We start from the raw sequence: 16,404 nt of genomic DNA on the forward strand, positions 1-16,404 counted from the left end.
GAATGGTTGCGCGAGCGATGGGAATGTCGTCGTAGAAAAATAGTTGCAAAGTAAAAATTGTGTATTTGGAAATCACCTCGTACGAACCTGCATCGAGAATTCGTTCAGCCTATCTTACCAGCTTCTGCCTCTTTACGATTTCGTTTCGCGCTCAAAGGTGTTGCGCACCAGACGTCGGTTTCTTTGCGATCTTCCGAACGGCGCGGCGCGGCGCTGCTTGAAAAGTAATCTTCGGCAGAGCGATTTGGTCGTCGTATATTTTTTCCTTCACTTAAACTTCAAATTGAGTTTGAAACTGGCGGCGCGGAGGATTCGATCTGAATTTTGTGTTGCAGCAAATTTTTAACGACAATACTGATAGATCGATGCCAGAAAAATCCGTCTAGATGTCACCGACGAGGATTTCCTCATCGTTCGTTTTACATTGGTGTCAATCCACTAGTACTGTAGAAGTTCTGAATATTATTACAAACGAAATATATTGGGTTAGTAACTAAGTAATTGCCGATTTCAGTTATAGACGTCTCTCGCTCCCATTTTTATGATATCCGTAAATGTTATATTATAAAATTATTATTATTATTATTATTATTATTATTATTATTATGTTATTTTTTATTATCTGCACCGGAAAGCAAAATTTACCAAATTGGGTTGTTTGAGAGTGAAAACTTCGGTGCTGACTCTTTGCATGTTTCATATTGGGTTGGCAACTAAGTAAATGCCGATTTCAGTTATAGATACCTCTCACTCCCATTTTTATGATATCCGTAAATGTTATATTATAAAATTATTATTATTATCATTATGTTATTTTTTATTATCCGCGAATGTTAGCAACTGGACAAATTGAATGCAGCGGTCAAGGAAAAGCGTCCAGAATTGGTCAATCGTAAAGGTGTCATTTTCCAGCAGGACAATGCTAGGCCGCACACGTCTTTGTCCACTCGGCAAAAATTGATGGATATTGCTTGGGAATTGATGTTACACCCACCATATAGCCCTGATCTCGCGCCATCGGATCACCACTTATTTCGATCCCTGGACAACTCCCTTCGTGGTAAAACTTTGAATGACGATGACGCTGTAAAATCTCACTTAACTCAGTTTTTGGCCGAAAAGGATCAGACTTTCTACGAGCGTGGAATTTTCAAGTTGTCGGAGAGATGGCAAAAGGTCGTCGAGCAAAATGGAAAATACACTACAGATTAAACTTCGTTCCAAGTGAAAAGAAATTTTTATTTCATTGAACAAATCGGCAATTACTTAGTTGCCAACGCAATAGAATGACAATGAATGTTTCCTGAACTCCAGATCCTCTACATAGTTTTAAAATCGAGCAAATAAATAATAAATGCTCCCCTCTATACTAAATATAAATAATGTACGGAAACGATGGAAAAAGTGGCATTGTTAAGCAATCCGGTTTCCTTATACTGTACCTTTTAAAGAAATATACTCAAATGTGAGTAATTATGATGGCAAGACGATCGGTTAGGATGGTTATATACCATTTGCCAGACATAGCAGATTTAATAATTTTTTATCGAATTTGATTAAACAACATCACGTAAAGAAACATGACATAATTCTTCAATATAAGTCTTATATCTGATTTTGAAGTACTGACTAATTGATGCAGAATACATTACTTACTTGCCAACCCAATATTTAGTTTCATTGAAATTATCAAACAGAACATTCATTCATAAGATATTGTTGCGAATAACTGCATTGTGCTTGGTATTCTGGAATATAGATTTTCCTAGAATTTACTTACACATTCTAGGAACAAGAATGAAGCGCAGACAAGAATGGAACAAGAAAACATTCCATAAAGCAAGACTGCATAAGATTATAGAAATACATCGTTACAATCTTAAACTAAATTCTATTTAACGCAGATCTAACCATGTCGCCGAAATAACCGGTTTACCATTTTTTATTTCTACATCGTTGAAATTGTGGAGACTTTTTCTTAATGAACGATTGAATAAATTCTTATTTTCAAGGTTCCATTACAACGAAAACGGTGAAAATTCTCAATAAATTCAATCTTCTCGTTCTTACGAAGCAACGCGCGTTAGTCGCTTTCAAAGCTCGATAGATTTGGTGTTGAACCAGAGTGATTAATTCCCACGTTACATTACTTCATAGTTTAGCCGAAGCGGTATTCACAGCTTCGCGAATGTACAAACAAGCAAATAAATACAAAGAAACATGAATAAAAGATACGTGCAAACAAATACAAATAAGATATTGAATGAAATATAAATCGATTTTGGTGAACCGCGCGCACAGCATGTGCAACGAGTATCAAAATAATTTCATCGGTAAGCACAGCCCGCGCAGCATCGGCTTGAAATCATCCCATCTGGTAACTGCAGTAAAATCAAAAGCGGCACGCGCATCGGAAATGACGTATGGCATATATCTGCCGGCAAAGCTGTTCGTTAATAATTCATCGTGAAGGAAGAGGTGCCAGGAAGTCTCCGGGAATCGGATCCTCGGGTGCGCGCGTTATGCAGCCCGGTAGTAAAACATTTATAGGACGAGATACCGGTTAATGAGAAACTAAAATGATAATTAAGCACGGCGAAGTGAGACGTCAAACGGAGGAACGAACCGATTAGACTCGAGCCGGCTCGGTCTCCCGTTTTCTCGGCGGATCGGCTGAAATCTCGGCGACATTCCTCTCGCGAGAAGCGTTTTTCGCGGCAATCGCCGGCAGCTTTTTAATGCCGTAGACGAGCCCGCGAAAGGTATGTGCGAATACAATTATTAGCCGGCTCCAAGTGGCTTCCCCGCGCGGCGTTCCCGCGGCGCGGAGCGGAGCGGAGACGCGCGGCGGTGTGCCGGCTCATCTTTAATTCATGCCATCCAGTGGCTCGACTCGATCGATAAATTATAATTTCACCCCGTATCGCCCCGGCGCGAGGTGACGGTTATCCGTCAGCCGCGCGGTGGATCACGTATTTATACGATTTCCTTTCTACAACGATGTAACATTTCCGATTATACTCGTCGTTCTTTCTCGTCTGCGCCTTATCGAGAAATTTTTATCGATGCGTCAATCGCGATATCGCGTCACCGATTTCAGCACAAAATCGTACAATTTACTCGAGCACGTTTCAGATATTCGGGGTATTTTCTAAGCCTTCTCTGCGATTAGTCACTGTAATTGTTTCAGCGACTGTTAAATTATTATCGTAAGACTGTTACGCTTTGTGCGAAATAAAAAATGTCTGCCAGATTTCGGCGCAAAATATTTCATGGCTTACTCGAATATCGTATCTCAAGAATTCGAGGTATTTTATGAGCATTCTGTGTGAATAGACAGTAATTATCCTAATGACTATTACTACTATCATATTTTGTAGTAAATTATTATTATTAGACTGTGGAATTTTAGGCAAAATAAATACTATATGCGCGAACTGCAAGAAACGACGTCTGTTTTGTAAAGAGTGTCCAATATTTCGTATTCCACGCAATCATTCTTGTCATAAATGCATCAAATCCGCAGTCTACTAATCAGCTGGTTATAAACATTCCTAATACTGTTTTTCTAACAATAGTTTATATTGAAATTGGGTAACAATTATCTTCGAAAGAAACTGACAATCTTCACAGATTTATGATGTACATATTAGCCGTTTATTTTGAAAGTGGCACAAGTCACTTTACCGTAATGAAAAGCGGTGATTTTTTAATGTTTATACGATATTATTTATACCGAGAAAAATATCAGTATCCCGAGATAACAAATACAAGTAAATCTTCTCGAAAGTTAGCATCCATATTTTGAAACGTGTTGAAACGCAAACCCTTAAATATATCGACTTAAAAACAAAGTGACTTATGCCACTTTCAAAATAATCGGCTCAATTAGTGATACACTGTTTTAGTCAATGAATTGCCAATATTGTTTGCTGCCAATGATTTGTATTTCAACGATCAATTACGAGACAGCGAATTGAATTAGCTAGCGCATTTGATATTTAAAGTTCAGTTGTGAATTTTTAAGTAGATCGTGAAACTTTGCGCAGAATGCAAAGCGTGGGAACCAAATAGAAAATTTCTCTGTTTAACATTATGTCGATGCACGTGGAATGCCGGATTTTTAAGTGAATAGTAAAAACTTTTTTTTGAAACGCGTTCATTTAAATTAAAATATTCGTAAAAAACAAATACAAGTGAATCTTTCCGAAAGTTAGCATCCATATTTTTAAACGTGTTGAAACGCAAACCCTTAAATATTGATCGACTTAAAAACAAAGTGACTTATGCCACTTTCAAAATAATCGGCTCATATATAAATCTTCAAGAAGTCGTTACAACTTTATCACATCTTCAATCTACTGATTTCGGTACCGAAGAAAATTCTCTGAAATGTTTCAACCATAAGAATCAGTCTCCCTGACATCTAAAAAAGACACATTTATCATTTGAAAAAGGTCATTTCGTCCGCTTTTAAAAAAGCTATTCCATTCTGAAAAGTAAAATATTCGTGCGAGTCGTTGCATCACAAAATAATCACTAAATGATCTTTGACTCGAATGACAAACAACAGGTTCGAATGACGAAACAGGTACACGTATAAGTCCCAGCTTCGAACGCAAACACATGGAGACGAGATTTCTTTCGCGCCGGGTCGACGCGACAGTATCATAAGCCCTCGAGAAAAAGCTGAGAAAAAAGGAAGTTCGGATTTCCAATCTCGCTCGGTTTGCAGCGTGTCTGTTCCCAAGAAACGATTCGACGTTCCACTTTTTTTCCGGGGACGGGCTGTGTTAAAAAAAGGTTTTTCCTGTTAAGAGAAAGGGGCGAGAAGACGGAGAGAGAAAAAATAAACGCCGGTAATCCCAGAGTAAATATTTACCCTTACAGGCTGAGGCAAGAGAGCCACGGAGGCGCCTGGTGCCCGAAGCAGCAGATCACGACGGAACCACGCGAGTGGCTAGAAATCGATCTTCACACGGTCCACATGATCACCGCCACCGGCACTCAAGGACGCTTCGGCAACGGCGAAGGTGTCGAATTCTCGGAGGCTTACATGCTCGAATATTGGAGGCCGAAGCTCGGGAAATGGGTTCGATATAGGGACGTGCGCGGCGAGGAGGTGAGTTCGTTTCATTGACGCGATAATTGAGAAGCTTACTGTTTAAGAGGTATCAATTACACCTTTTACTCGGTTTAATTGCCGTCCGTTCACTCCACTGAATTCATTCGTCCGATTTCTTTCCGCTGGAAACTAGAAATGTTTGATTCTTTTTCTGCTTTTCTTGCTGCATGTGTTGTTCCTTATCCCTTTGCACTATAACAACGAGTCAGACTCGCGATGAAGATTTCATACGCAATCTATTAAATGCAAACATTCTTCGTCTCTTCTGAGGAAAAATAAAATTTGATTGTTCTGTTATTAAAATCTAGGATTCAAAGTAAACGAAGACATGCAAAGTACAAAAATTCTCTCGTTCTATCAGGGTAATGATTGAGGACAAAGAACTGCTGATCAAGGTAGCTGCAAAAGAAATCATAGTGCAAGGGGTTAACTCTCCAACCGCGAACGAGTTTTCGATTTTTCGGTATGCGATCGCCGACTAGTTTTATTTGTTATGCGGATGCGTCCTGAAAATTAGAAAGAAAGGTAAAAAGGATATTTACAAAACGAAAATAAACGAATCGTAGATTTAGTTCTATTTTTGCGAAATTTTACAAAATATTTAGAACGCGAATTCTGCGTTGCCCGCGGTTAGAGAGTTAATTTGTTGATTTAACATTAGACCCATCATGACTGATAAAAGTCACCGGTTTCGCAATTCGTATTTAAAAATTGTTGATATTACAGAGGTGCTTCCGTACGAAATAATTCTGTAAATTTCTTATGTCTAAATAAATTCAATTTATTTTTATTCATTCATTTTTATAGAGCAATACAAATTAGTCACTTTTAACTTAGTTACTTTACTGTTGAAGTGCAAAGTATAATTCATTAATTTAAAGTGACAGGCAAATAATGAGATATAATTTCTTAATGTAAAACGTGAGGCAAATAATGGGATATAATTTTGTAATGTAAGACGTGAGGAAACTAATGAAATATAATTTCTTAATTTAAAGTACGAAGTATATATAACAGTAAAAATAACAAAAGTAAATAACAACTTGTGTAACAAAGCTAATAATAGTAAAAATAAAGTCATTTTATACAACTATTTTGAAGAGCGTCTACATTCGAAGGACATAAGTGAAGTTAAATTTTATTTAACTTTTGCTCTATTTTACATACGATCATTTTCATTCGACGTGTTCAAAATTGCGTCTACTCGATTGTCCATGAAATATAAAGAAATTTGGTAACGTAATAATTCATTTGATTAATGCAAATTATTATAAATAAATTTATTTGCAAAAGAAACGATTCTTTCGAAGAACGTACAATGAATTTCAACGCGTCAAAATTTGCGAATTACTCCCTTGGCCAGCAACGTTCGCGATCGATCTTCTAAGGAATACATCGATGTTAAGTTAAACGGAGTTTATGGCCGAGTAGTTATTTCTTGAACGCAAACAGAAGAGCAGACGTACGACAGGAAGTTGTAAATCACTCTGGCCGTATTTGTTGCCTCAGAAAGCACGGTGATCTTGTTGAGACAATGTTGTATAGTTCGAAGGAGTTAATGCGATCATATAAATATAACTATCCTCTGGAATTTTATGCTCTCGTGGGACGAAACGGAGTCGAATTTGCTGGATCCAGTTAAATAAACTCCGATAGTGCTCCGAGAACGTAGTCGTGTCTGCTGCAGTTTAAAAAAAGACAAAAATCAATAATTCCGTTTAAAAATAAACATGGTTATGTAGCAACAAACAATGAACAATGAACAATTAAAGAACGATTGTTATTTTGAAGATTCTGATAGAATAAAGAGACTTTATTTCTACCATATTGTCACGTTAGTTTATAGCCCTATCAACATTATTATCGAAAATACATATTCACTTCAACTTTCACTTACAATGGAATCAGACATTTTTGCCTAAGAATTCATAATTTAATTGTAACATTGTCCAATCGAAAACACTATACCGACCAAGCCAAAAATAACCTCGCGAATCCGTATTTTGGTAGATTTCCGGAAAGCTGCGGGGGAAAGAATAGCCGCGAGAACGTTGGTAATCCACTTAACGGTCCATTAGTATAATAAGAGAAACAATGGAGGGATCATTCGACAGTTGATAGGCAGATCGGCTATTAGGGACGTGCGGGAACCGCGCTCGTCGGATCCCCGTTTAGAAGCTGAAACCGCACAGCGCGCGCGAGGAGGCGCATAATTCAATTCAATTAACCGGTCACAACAATTCACCGGCTCGAAAGATCAACGAGGTTACGTGTAAGCGGAATCTCGCGGTTAAATTTAGTCACGGGGCGATACGCGTGTGCTGCGCGGCAGCGGCGGCATGGCAGCAGCATGGCTCGCGCGGATTATTGAGAATGATTTGTAGTTGTGTCCGCAAGTCCGCGGGCCAGTAACTAAACCGTGACGTTAACAAGACGTAAATCTCGGCCGTAATATGCTGCCCGGTCAAAAGTGGTCCGCGGCCGATGCAATTTACCGGAATAGATCGGTAACCGTGAACCTACGACTTTAATTAGCAACACCCAACAATAGGGGCGGGACCCGTTCATTTATTTTCCCTGGGGAACGTATACGTCTCCTACCGCGTTACTCTCGCGAGAATCCGGCGAATCCACAGCCTCGGACTGACATCGATGAATGAACTGTCCTTCGAGCGTACTACGGCCGGCCACGCGTCGCGTCGCCAAACTGCTTCTGTCGCTCCGCGATACGCTATTATCGCGCCTAGGCTACTCGCCACCGGCTGCAAATCATTTTGATTTAACGACTTCAGCAAAACTGTTTGGTTCTTGCCGACCGTAAATACTGGCTGGCTCAAAGAGCCCCGAGATTCTGCGAGGAAACGGCTCTGCTCGGTGCATTTGAGAGATTCCTGCTGGTAGAAGCATAGCCGGCGACAGTGCTACCTCACGAAAGTCAGAGACTGAGTAGAAATTAGGTCGAAGAGTGTAATAAGTTCCGAAGTTCAATTTCTCTTTACTTCGACGAAGAGTACAACGCAAACTTGTACGAACGAAGTCCCAAGAACGATGACGTTACAGTCTGTACGGTGCAATATGTCAGATATCGATTAGGCCAGGGGTGTCAAACTCGCGGCCCGCGGGCCGCATGCGGCCCGAGATGAACGTTTTTGCGGCCCAGTCAATATATCCGACGCAAAGTAAAAATAAAATAGAAATGTGAATTAGAAATGTTGAAAGTAGTCTCGGCCAATCAAATTTCTCCCGAAATAGGAAAGATAGTATCAGAGAAGAGATGTCGAGTATCAGGACGTAAACAATAATTTAACTTTATATATGTTTATTACAATGTACTAGTCAGAATAAAAATATTTGTTTCTATGAACATTGATTTTTTGTTTGCGGCCCACCTAAAGTTAAGCATTGTTTATTTATTATTATGGCCCAAGTTAGCTTTTGAGTTTGACACCCCTGGATTAGGCAGTCATTGTATGGAACAGAAAAATGTTTCCATCCAGTTGAATTTGTTAACCGGGCATGACGATATATTTCGTGATATCAGAAAGTTCTTCGTTATGAGAATTTTTAAAAGTAATACAGGGTACCCAAAATTATGGTACTTCCGAGAAACGAGGGGTTCGTGAGATCATTTGAAGTAACTTTTTCCTTAGCGAAAATGCAATCCACCGTTTTGATTGCGAGTTATTAACGAAAAACAGTGACCAATGAGAGGCGAGATCAGCTAGTGCGAGACGGCCGAGCCGAGCTGGCTTCTCATTGGTCAGTGTTTTTCGTTAATAACTCGTAAACGAAGCCGCGGATTGCGTTTCTCGAAAGTACTATTACATTTTAAATTTTTAAATTTTTTAATATTACATTATATTTATTATATTATTTTAAAGTTTTAATATTACATTTTATGTCATTCATACTCATTAAAACCTAGTGTTAGTATTTTTTTATATGTACCGTTCTTGATATGTTGACTGAGGCTGTCAGGATATACTACAGAAAATTACGTAACGAAAAACCCAACAACCACGAAATAACTATTTCAATCTGTTTAAATGTACATTGAAAATATTTCATTTATATATTTTCTAAATATTTCGTATAATATTCTGTCTAATATAAATAATCAACAAATGGAAAGCGATGTTTTTTTTATTACTTCAAGCATGATAATACAACTTCTCACTGCGAGGAAGAAAGTCTCCATTGTGAAACGAGTTGCGCAGAAGTTACTTCCCCAGTTCATAAGTTAAGGATGTATCTGTTTAACCCAACAAAGTTTATCTTAATATTGCAAATAGTTTGCTAGAAAGAGTCATGAAGGACGCCTATTTTTATCGCTGTTAAAAACAGTCTTTTAAAAGTGCGACTATAGTTTGAAAGGATCTAATTAATACCGACAAGATAGATATCTGCGGCATTCTCGGCACTGCAGGTTCATAACGAATGCATAACAAATTGGTAGACTCCAAGGATTCCTCTTCAATTTAACTCTGTTCACAATGTCCCTGAACTTCGCAAAGTTCAGATGCGTCCTTCGGATTTACAATAAAATGGCTCCGAGCGCGACGCGTAAAGACAAGATTCTGAAAATCAATATCGCGCTTTGAAATCCCAAGGAAACTCTTAGCGCACGCTTTCAATAACCTAAAATAATACGTTCGTCGTCTATCTCGTAGCTCAAGTCGGATCGCGAACGGAGACCCGCTGACGTCTCGGAAGGAAAGTCTAAATTATACCCTCGAGCGAAAATCGCTGTCTGACATTGCTAGCAATTTTCATTGAATTCCGACGCTCTCGACATCCTCTCGTCTAGAAACAGAAACAAATATAAATCATCCCGACTTAGCGACATTGTTTTCAGTTTTCCCCGGCTTTATGATTTTCCCGTTGGAAGAGCGCGAGTAGCGGAAAGGAGCACGTACACCTAGGTAGAGTTCTAAGGAACTTCCACTATTTCGTGATATTTGTTCTGAAGAGCGACGCCGGAGCCAATATAAGTCATTTCGCTGTGCCGACAATAACATTATTTTCGAGTATTTTTATTTTATTTCCGGCGGACGCGACGCGAACGTTTATTCCGGCGGAACGATCGTGATTCCTGGGAACGGAGAGGATAGAGAAGGTGAGCGAAGCAGGTGAGTGAGAGAGTGAAAGGTAGAGAGAGAGAGAGAGAGAGAGAGAGAAAAGAAAGAGAGAGAGAGAGAGAAGAAAGAAAGAGAGAGAGAGAGAAAAGAAAGAGAGAGAGAGAGAGAAGAAAGAAAGAGAGAGAGAGTAGAGAGAGAAAAGAAAGAAAGAGAGAGCGGAGAGAGAAGAAAGAAAGAGAGAGAGAAGAAAGAAAGAGAGAGCAGAGAGAGAAGAAAGAAAGAGAGAGAGCAGAGAGAGAAGAGAGTAGAGAGAGAGAGAAAGAGAGAGAAAAGGAGAGGGAAAAAAGATGGAAAGGGTGGTGGAAGGAGGAAGGAGGTGAACGTCCAGTCGACGAGGTGGATTTCCTTGGAAGTTAGTACGTGGAGAGAGAGGGTGCTTCGAGCTTATTTGTATAGGAGGGTGGATCAATAAAACGAGAGAAGGGAAAGTCGTCGCGTGCACGCGGGTCAGACGATTTCGACTCACCTACATAGGCGTATACCTGGCTGAATAGCCGAGGTCCTTCGAACCTACAACGCGCATCCCACGAAGGTCGGATTCGACGAAATTTAACCTCCCTTCTTTGACCGCGTTTCCATTTGCATACCGTCGCGATATAACCTTCACCTCCGCGGATGCTTCCTTCACCGAGGCAACCAGCGCGCGCTCTCCCTTGGATATTCTCAATAATAGTCAGCGAGAATGTTTCTCTAGAGAATGGTTCTTTTCGATATTCGAAACCTTAGTCGGCCCCCTAAAAGCATTTTCCCGACAGTATACATTCATTTTTATTTCAATGCGTACCAGAAGGGAGAAAACCTAGAGTGACAGTTAATTACAATTTATGATCTCTCTTATCGTGCACGGTGCATTGTGTGCAATGTCAGATTATTCGTAGAAAAAGACTAATCGTTGTTTTTTCAATTAAATTTTGCCAATCAAAATATTCACCATCTGTTCGAACACATTTTTGCAAACGTTTTGCTTTTAGGGTTTCAAGAATATCGCACCAAAATTCGTCGGAGCTTGTTATTTCATAAGAAACCCTATATTTCATACTACGAGGAGGAGTGTTTAGGACGAAGAGGAGTGTTAGGCTTAGGAGACCGTAGTTTTAAGACTTTCTATTAAAAGAGAAACGTTGGCGAAGGCCGCGGGTCAGATGAAAAAAACCCTTGGCGACGGAGAGCCGGCGGATGCGATTGTCGCGTTTTTAGAAAAGGCAGGCATTGTGTCGAAGGAGCGTGTTTGGAGTGGACAGAGAGTGTTCGATAGTCGTCGAGCGAGGAGCGTTGCAAGTTGTAAAATTAAGCGAAGTAGTTGTAATCCTAGTTGTAGGTACGGTACGCGATATTTCCTGTCTTCATCGCGCATAGTCCTTTCCTAATCGATACAGATTCTATATTGTTTAAATATTGGACAATTTCTACACTACACAACCTGAATTTGTACGATCCGTACTCTCTATGATCACTAAAAATCGAAAGCTTTCTTGCTACCGTGAGAAAACCGAGAGATCCTCGCGCAGCATTTCTAGATCCGAAGACTTGAATTAAAACGTCTAATTAAATTCTCAGCGTCGCGACTCAATCGAGGAATTAACATACGGCCACCGATCGTACGTATTCAAATGCCCATGATCCATAACGAGCAATTCGACTGTCACGTGTTCACGAGTGACAAATCAATGCCCGGCATCCCGCTATAAATACGCGCGCGTCCAGCCTGTCCACTTTTATCTCCGATAATTCCCGTTTTAACTACATACACCGTCTCGAAAAGCGGTGTCGACCATGAAAAATTAAAAGAATGACTTTTATGAATGTATAACGAACGACGGTCCCGGAGCCGCGCAGCCACCCGCGGTTCTTCGGTTCGTTTCAGTCTCGCCCACAAAGCAATCTAATTGAGTAAACGACTCGAAACGATGCCGGTTACAGAGAGAGAGGGCCGGCCGAAAAAGAGCGAAAGGAAATCGGGAGATTCTCGTTAATCGATGGCGGTCATTATTCGTGGAAGCGTGCTAGGTGAAAAGAAGTCGTTCGCCGGGCGTTCATTACCGTCTGGACGGTGCTCGGGAACAGGTATCGGTTCGTACGAACCGGGCCACCCAAAAACTTGGTGGACCAGGGACGGCGCGCGGGAACGAACCAGCAGAAATCCGTGGTCTCTGTTCCACCCGCTGCGCGATCCACGCTGTTCCCCCCCGCTTAATTACACAACGACACTCTGCTTATCCGGCGAATAATCTCTCCTAACAGCTCGGCTTCGGTCGGACAACGACGGTGGTACCACGCCGCGCGGTTGTCAACGGCTCGGCGTTTACGGTCCTCTCGAAAGCGGCCCCGAATGAAAAAGGGAAAAGGAAGACGGCGAAAACGGAGGAGAAAAAAAGCGCTCCGCGAATCGTCTAATATTTTCGAGCGGCCGTATTCAGCATGACGGAGATAGGCGCGCGGATATAAATTGTCCCGCTGATCCCCGGCGCTGACCTCACGGTCTAGCCGAGTTAATCGTTTCCATAAAGTATATCTGCTCGTTCGATAACTCCCGAAAATTCGCCGGGTAATTTGCCCGTAGGAGCCGCGAGAGGATATTTTACGTTTCCTCCGACCGGGAAAGATAGAATTTTATCGCGAACCGTTCTCCGCGATGACGCGCGCGCTTCGGTCGGAAAAAAAGTATTAGCCACCCCGCGCGACCGTCCCGTGCGCGTGTACGTATAATCCTCTTTCGATCGTGTTATGGTAGTTTTTCATTGACGTCCGCCGGCTAAAACATTGTTGTATCCGATGAAGCAATATGCTTTTGTCCTACACTAAACAAACCCTTCGCGTCTATTTGCGGAAGTCAATTGACTGGCCAGCTCTTGTCAATAAACGTTATCGATTGAACGAGGGTCGGTTTGTCGAGTGGCTTCGGCAAAATATTTCAAGCTGTCTGTATCCTGCACGCCATCAACTGTCCGGAAACTCTGGATTTTTCGTGCGACACGTTTTCGAATTGTTCGTGCTACTTTTTAATTGCGAGAAATCGAAGTTACGTGGAGATGCACGAAATGTCATCGCAGCTTTGCGTTTCGCCTGCTCGGTTTTCTGATGTAAGAAATTGTTGGCGTTGTTCGTATCAAAGTTCTGTAACTTCTCTGTAATCGAGCCGTTTAGGCCCACCATGGATCCACCATGAAAAGAAGATCACGTCGCGTTTCTTTTTAACTGCCCTATGCGGAAAAGTTTATGTCATTCGTTGCAAAAAGACTGTTACCACGTTATACAACCTTCTATAGTAGCATAAGTACATTATCGCTTAATGAATACGCATATCTGTGGGATAAAGTTATATTTAACACTAGATTTACGGAGCACAAGAAAACAGCTGTTTTATATTAGTTCGTAAAAGTAACAATAAGACATGTATTCTGATTTTGAACAAGTGCCATCGTAACATTCGCCGTAGCTAACATATAAATTGAATAAATAACTCATAAATGTATCTATATGATATGAGCCGTTTATTTTGAAAATGGCATAAGTCACTTTTTTTCTTTTAAATGAAAAGATACCGTTCGATTGTAATTAGTGTTACCATTAACTCGATTTTTTTGAAAAAGTGACTTATGCCACTTTCAAAATAAACGGCTCAATTGTTACACGACTGCAGCATCGAAGCTCGAGACAAAAGGATGGAAGCACCATTTCAAAGAGTATATCACATTGTACAAGTATTCCAGAGAATAAGTGGAAAATTCGTCGGAAGCACATGCTTCTGAAGTAGATTAGGTAGCCTGATCACTGCAGGTTAATCCTGCTTGCAGTAAATCGTGTAGTAAATTCATTTTCCTTTGCGATTCTGCTTTCATCGATGCCGACGGAAGTACAAACGTTATTCAGTGTATACATTTCATTCATCTTTGCTTAAACAATCAAGTAGATCGCATTATAATGTCGATTTATTAAATTGACGGAAACTGGATTTATCCATTACAAGCATAATATAAATGCGGTAATACAGAAAGATGACAAGATAAACAAGAGTATGTAATACAAGACAAACGAAAGTATATTGCAGGAAAATAGGTGAAAGAAAATAGAAATAATGATTTCAATAATTATGTTTAAAGATGGAATTAAGTTTTTTGATCATCCTTAATAGCCAAAATAACAGAGCGCTTGAAAGATCACAAGGTCTGCTCTAAAAAAGATAAATGTAAATAAAAGATATTATTGTATATCTATATGTTATCTATATCTATATTATTATATCTATATTAATATTATTTTTATTATTATTATTATATTATATTATAATATTATACTATTATTATTATTATATTATATTATAATATTATACTATTATTATTATTATATATATAGATATATAGATATATAATAATAATATAATAATAATAAAAATAATATTAATATAGATGATAGTAAATAACAAACAAGTTGCAATTGTTTTTCTCAGACTCTAAATAGTATCCGTGTTCGGAAAGAACAAGATTAAATATTCCGCACATGCCCGAGATTAACGAAATAATAACGAGATCGATGCACGCCACTGAAAATTCGCCGAAAGGTCAACAAACCAACGAGTTTCGCGAGCAAACGACACACCCGAGGAAATTCGTGCGGCTACACCTCGGGGACCACCCGCTGCGTAAATATCCGTCTAATTAAACCGTCAGACGGCTTATCCGTCACGATCTTCCCCGACGACACGATGCCATCATCAACGGGCGGCTCCTGTTCGGTAGCCGTCCGCGGCCGGCTATTCGGGATCAAGAACGCCACGGAAACATTAACATAAAATGGGCGTTGGTGGTGGGCCACGCCCTGCTACAACTTCTTCGACCCAAAGGCTTGGGCATTTGTCTGCGACGAAATGTGACAAGGAATACCGCGATGGCGTGGGACCTTGTCGGGGTGGGGTGACGGCGACAGGAGGCGGCAGGATGATTTTTAAGAAACACGACGGTTCGGCCCGACGCATAACGTTGGAAAAGTTTCGGCGACGCGGGATCGCGCGCGAGTCGGTCCGCGGTGGAACGCGTGGGCGCGGAGATAAATATCGAGATTACTTATTTTTCTTGGTGGACGAGTCGACGGCTCGTAAATGCTGTCGTATTTTCGCCCCGTCGCTCGCGCACCCCTCCGCCCCTCTGCTGCGCGCGGCCCGGCCGCCTTCGGCTTTTCTCGGAATAAACGAAAAATTTGTGGAATCCTTTCGGGAATCATCAAAGACGATACTAAAATCCGAGCTTACTTTAGGCGTTTCCAATTGCGAGACGCCGTGCAGCGATAATGCTCGCCGGTTTAATATTTCACTTCGCTTTATGGATTTCGTTGGATCGCTCTATTTTTTAAGGTAATGATGAGCGATCCGTGTCTGCAGACGATCTCCGGTTTGGAGGATTATGTTCTTCGTATTCATATTCTTTACGATTTCAGGAAACATGATTTTGTTTTTCCTGTTATGGTAGCTTTTTCGTGATCTTGTAATTTCCTTTGTACCTTCAGTGAAATTGAAAAATTTACACTCATATATACACACACACACACACACACACACACACACACACACATATATATATATATATATATATATATATATATATATATATATTGGTTGAACAATAATTTTTAAAACATCGAGTTATTAAAGTTACAATTTCCAGTGTAAATTTTTCAATTTCACTGAAATATAAAAAAATAATTAAAATATAAAATATATGTAATATAATATTATATAATATATTATATTATAATATAATATAATATTATATAATATATAATAATATAATATATAATAATATAATATATATAATATATAATATTAAATATAAAAATATATATATACCAACCAGTAATACGACTTCAACGATATGTTAACAATTCTTTCAACATTCTTGATTACATACAATTACATTCGACACATTGATTACATACACTGAGACAAATCTCGAAATCACGAGATATTGAAATAAAAATGTACGAATTTGTTCCGCAATGCAAAATTGCGGCTTCAAATTCTATCTACGATTACGAACAACAAACACAAAATATTTTATAATTTATTTTATAATTATAATTAATCACACGTAGATTTTGCATAGAATTTTCTCAAAATACACATTTGTCAAGCTACGAGTACAAGTAACT

The 16,404-nt window shown here is 39.7% G+C and overlaps 1 protein-coding gene across 3 annotated transcripts in view; it reads left to right on the top strand.

Annotated features, from left to right (window-relative positions):
- The window catches only part of LOC117221507 (discoidin domain-containing receptor 2), a 251,007-nt gene that overhangs the window by 202,740 nt on the left and 31,863 nt on the right, over positions 1-16,404 (top strand). For all 3 annotated transcript variants that reach the window (XM_076523249.1, XM_033472532.2, XM_033472533.2), the window contains one exon: positions 4,891-5,122. In XM_076523249.1, coding sequence (XP_076379364.1) covers positions 4,891-5,122 — 232 coding nt within the window. The remainder of the gene's footprint in view (positions 1-4,890; positions 5,123-16,404) is intronic.

This window comes from Megalopta genalis, chromosome 1 (assembly GCF_051020955.1).
Source record: "Megalopta genalis isolate 19385.01 chromosome 1, iyMegGena1_principal, whole genome shotgun sequence".
NCBI classification, from domain to species: domain Eukaryota; kingdom Metazoa; phylum Arthropoda; class Insecta; order Hymenoptera; family Halictidae; genus Megalopta; species Megalopta genalis.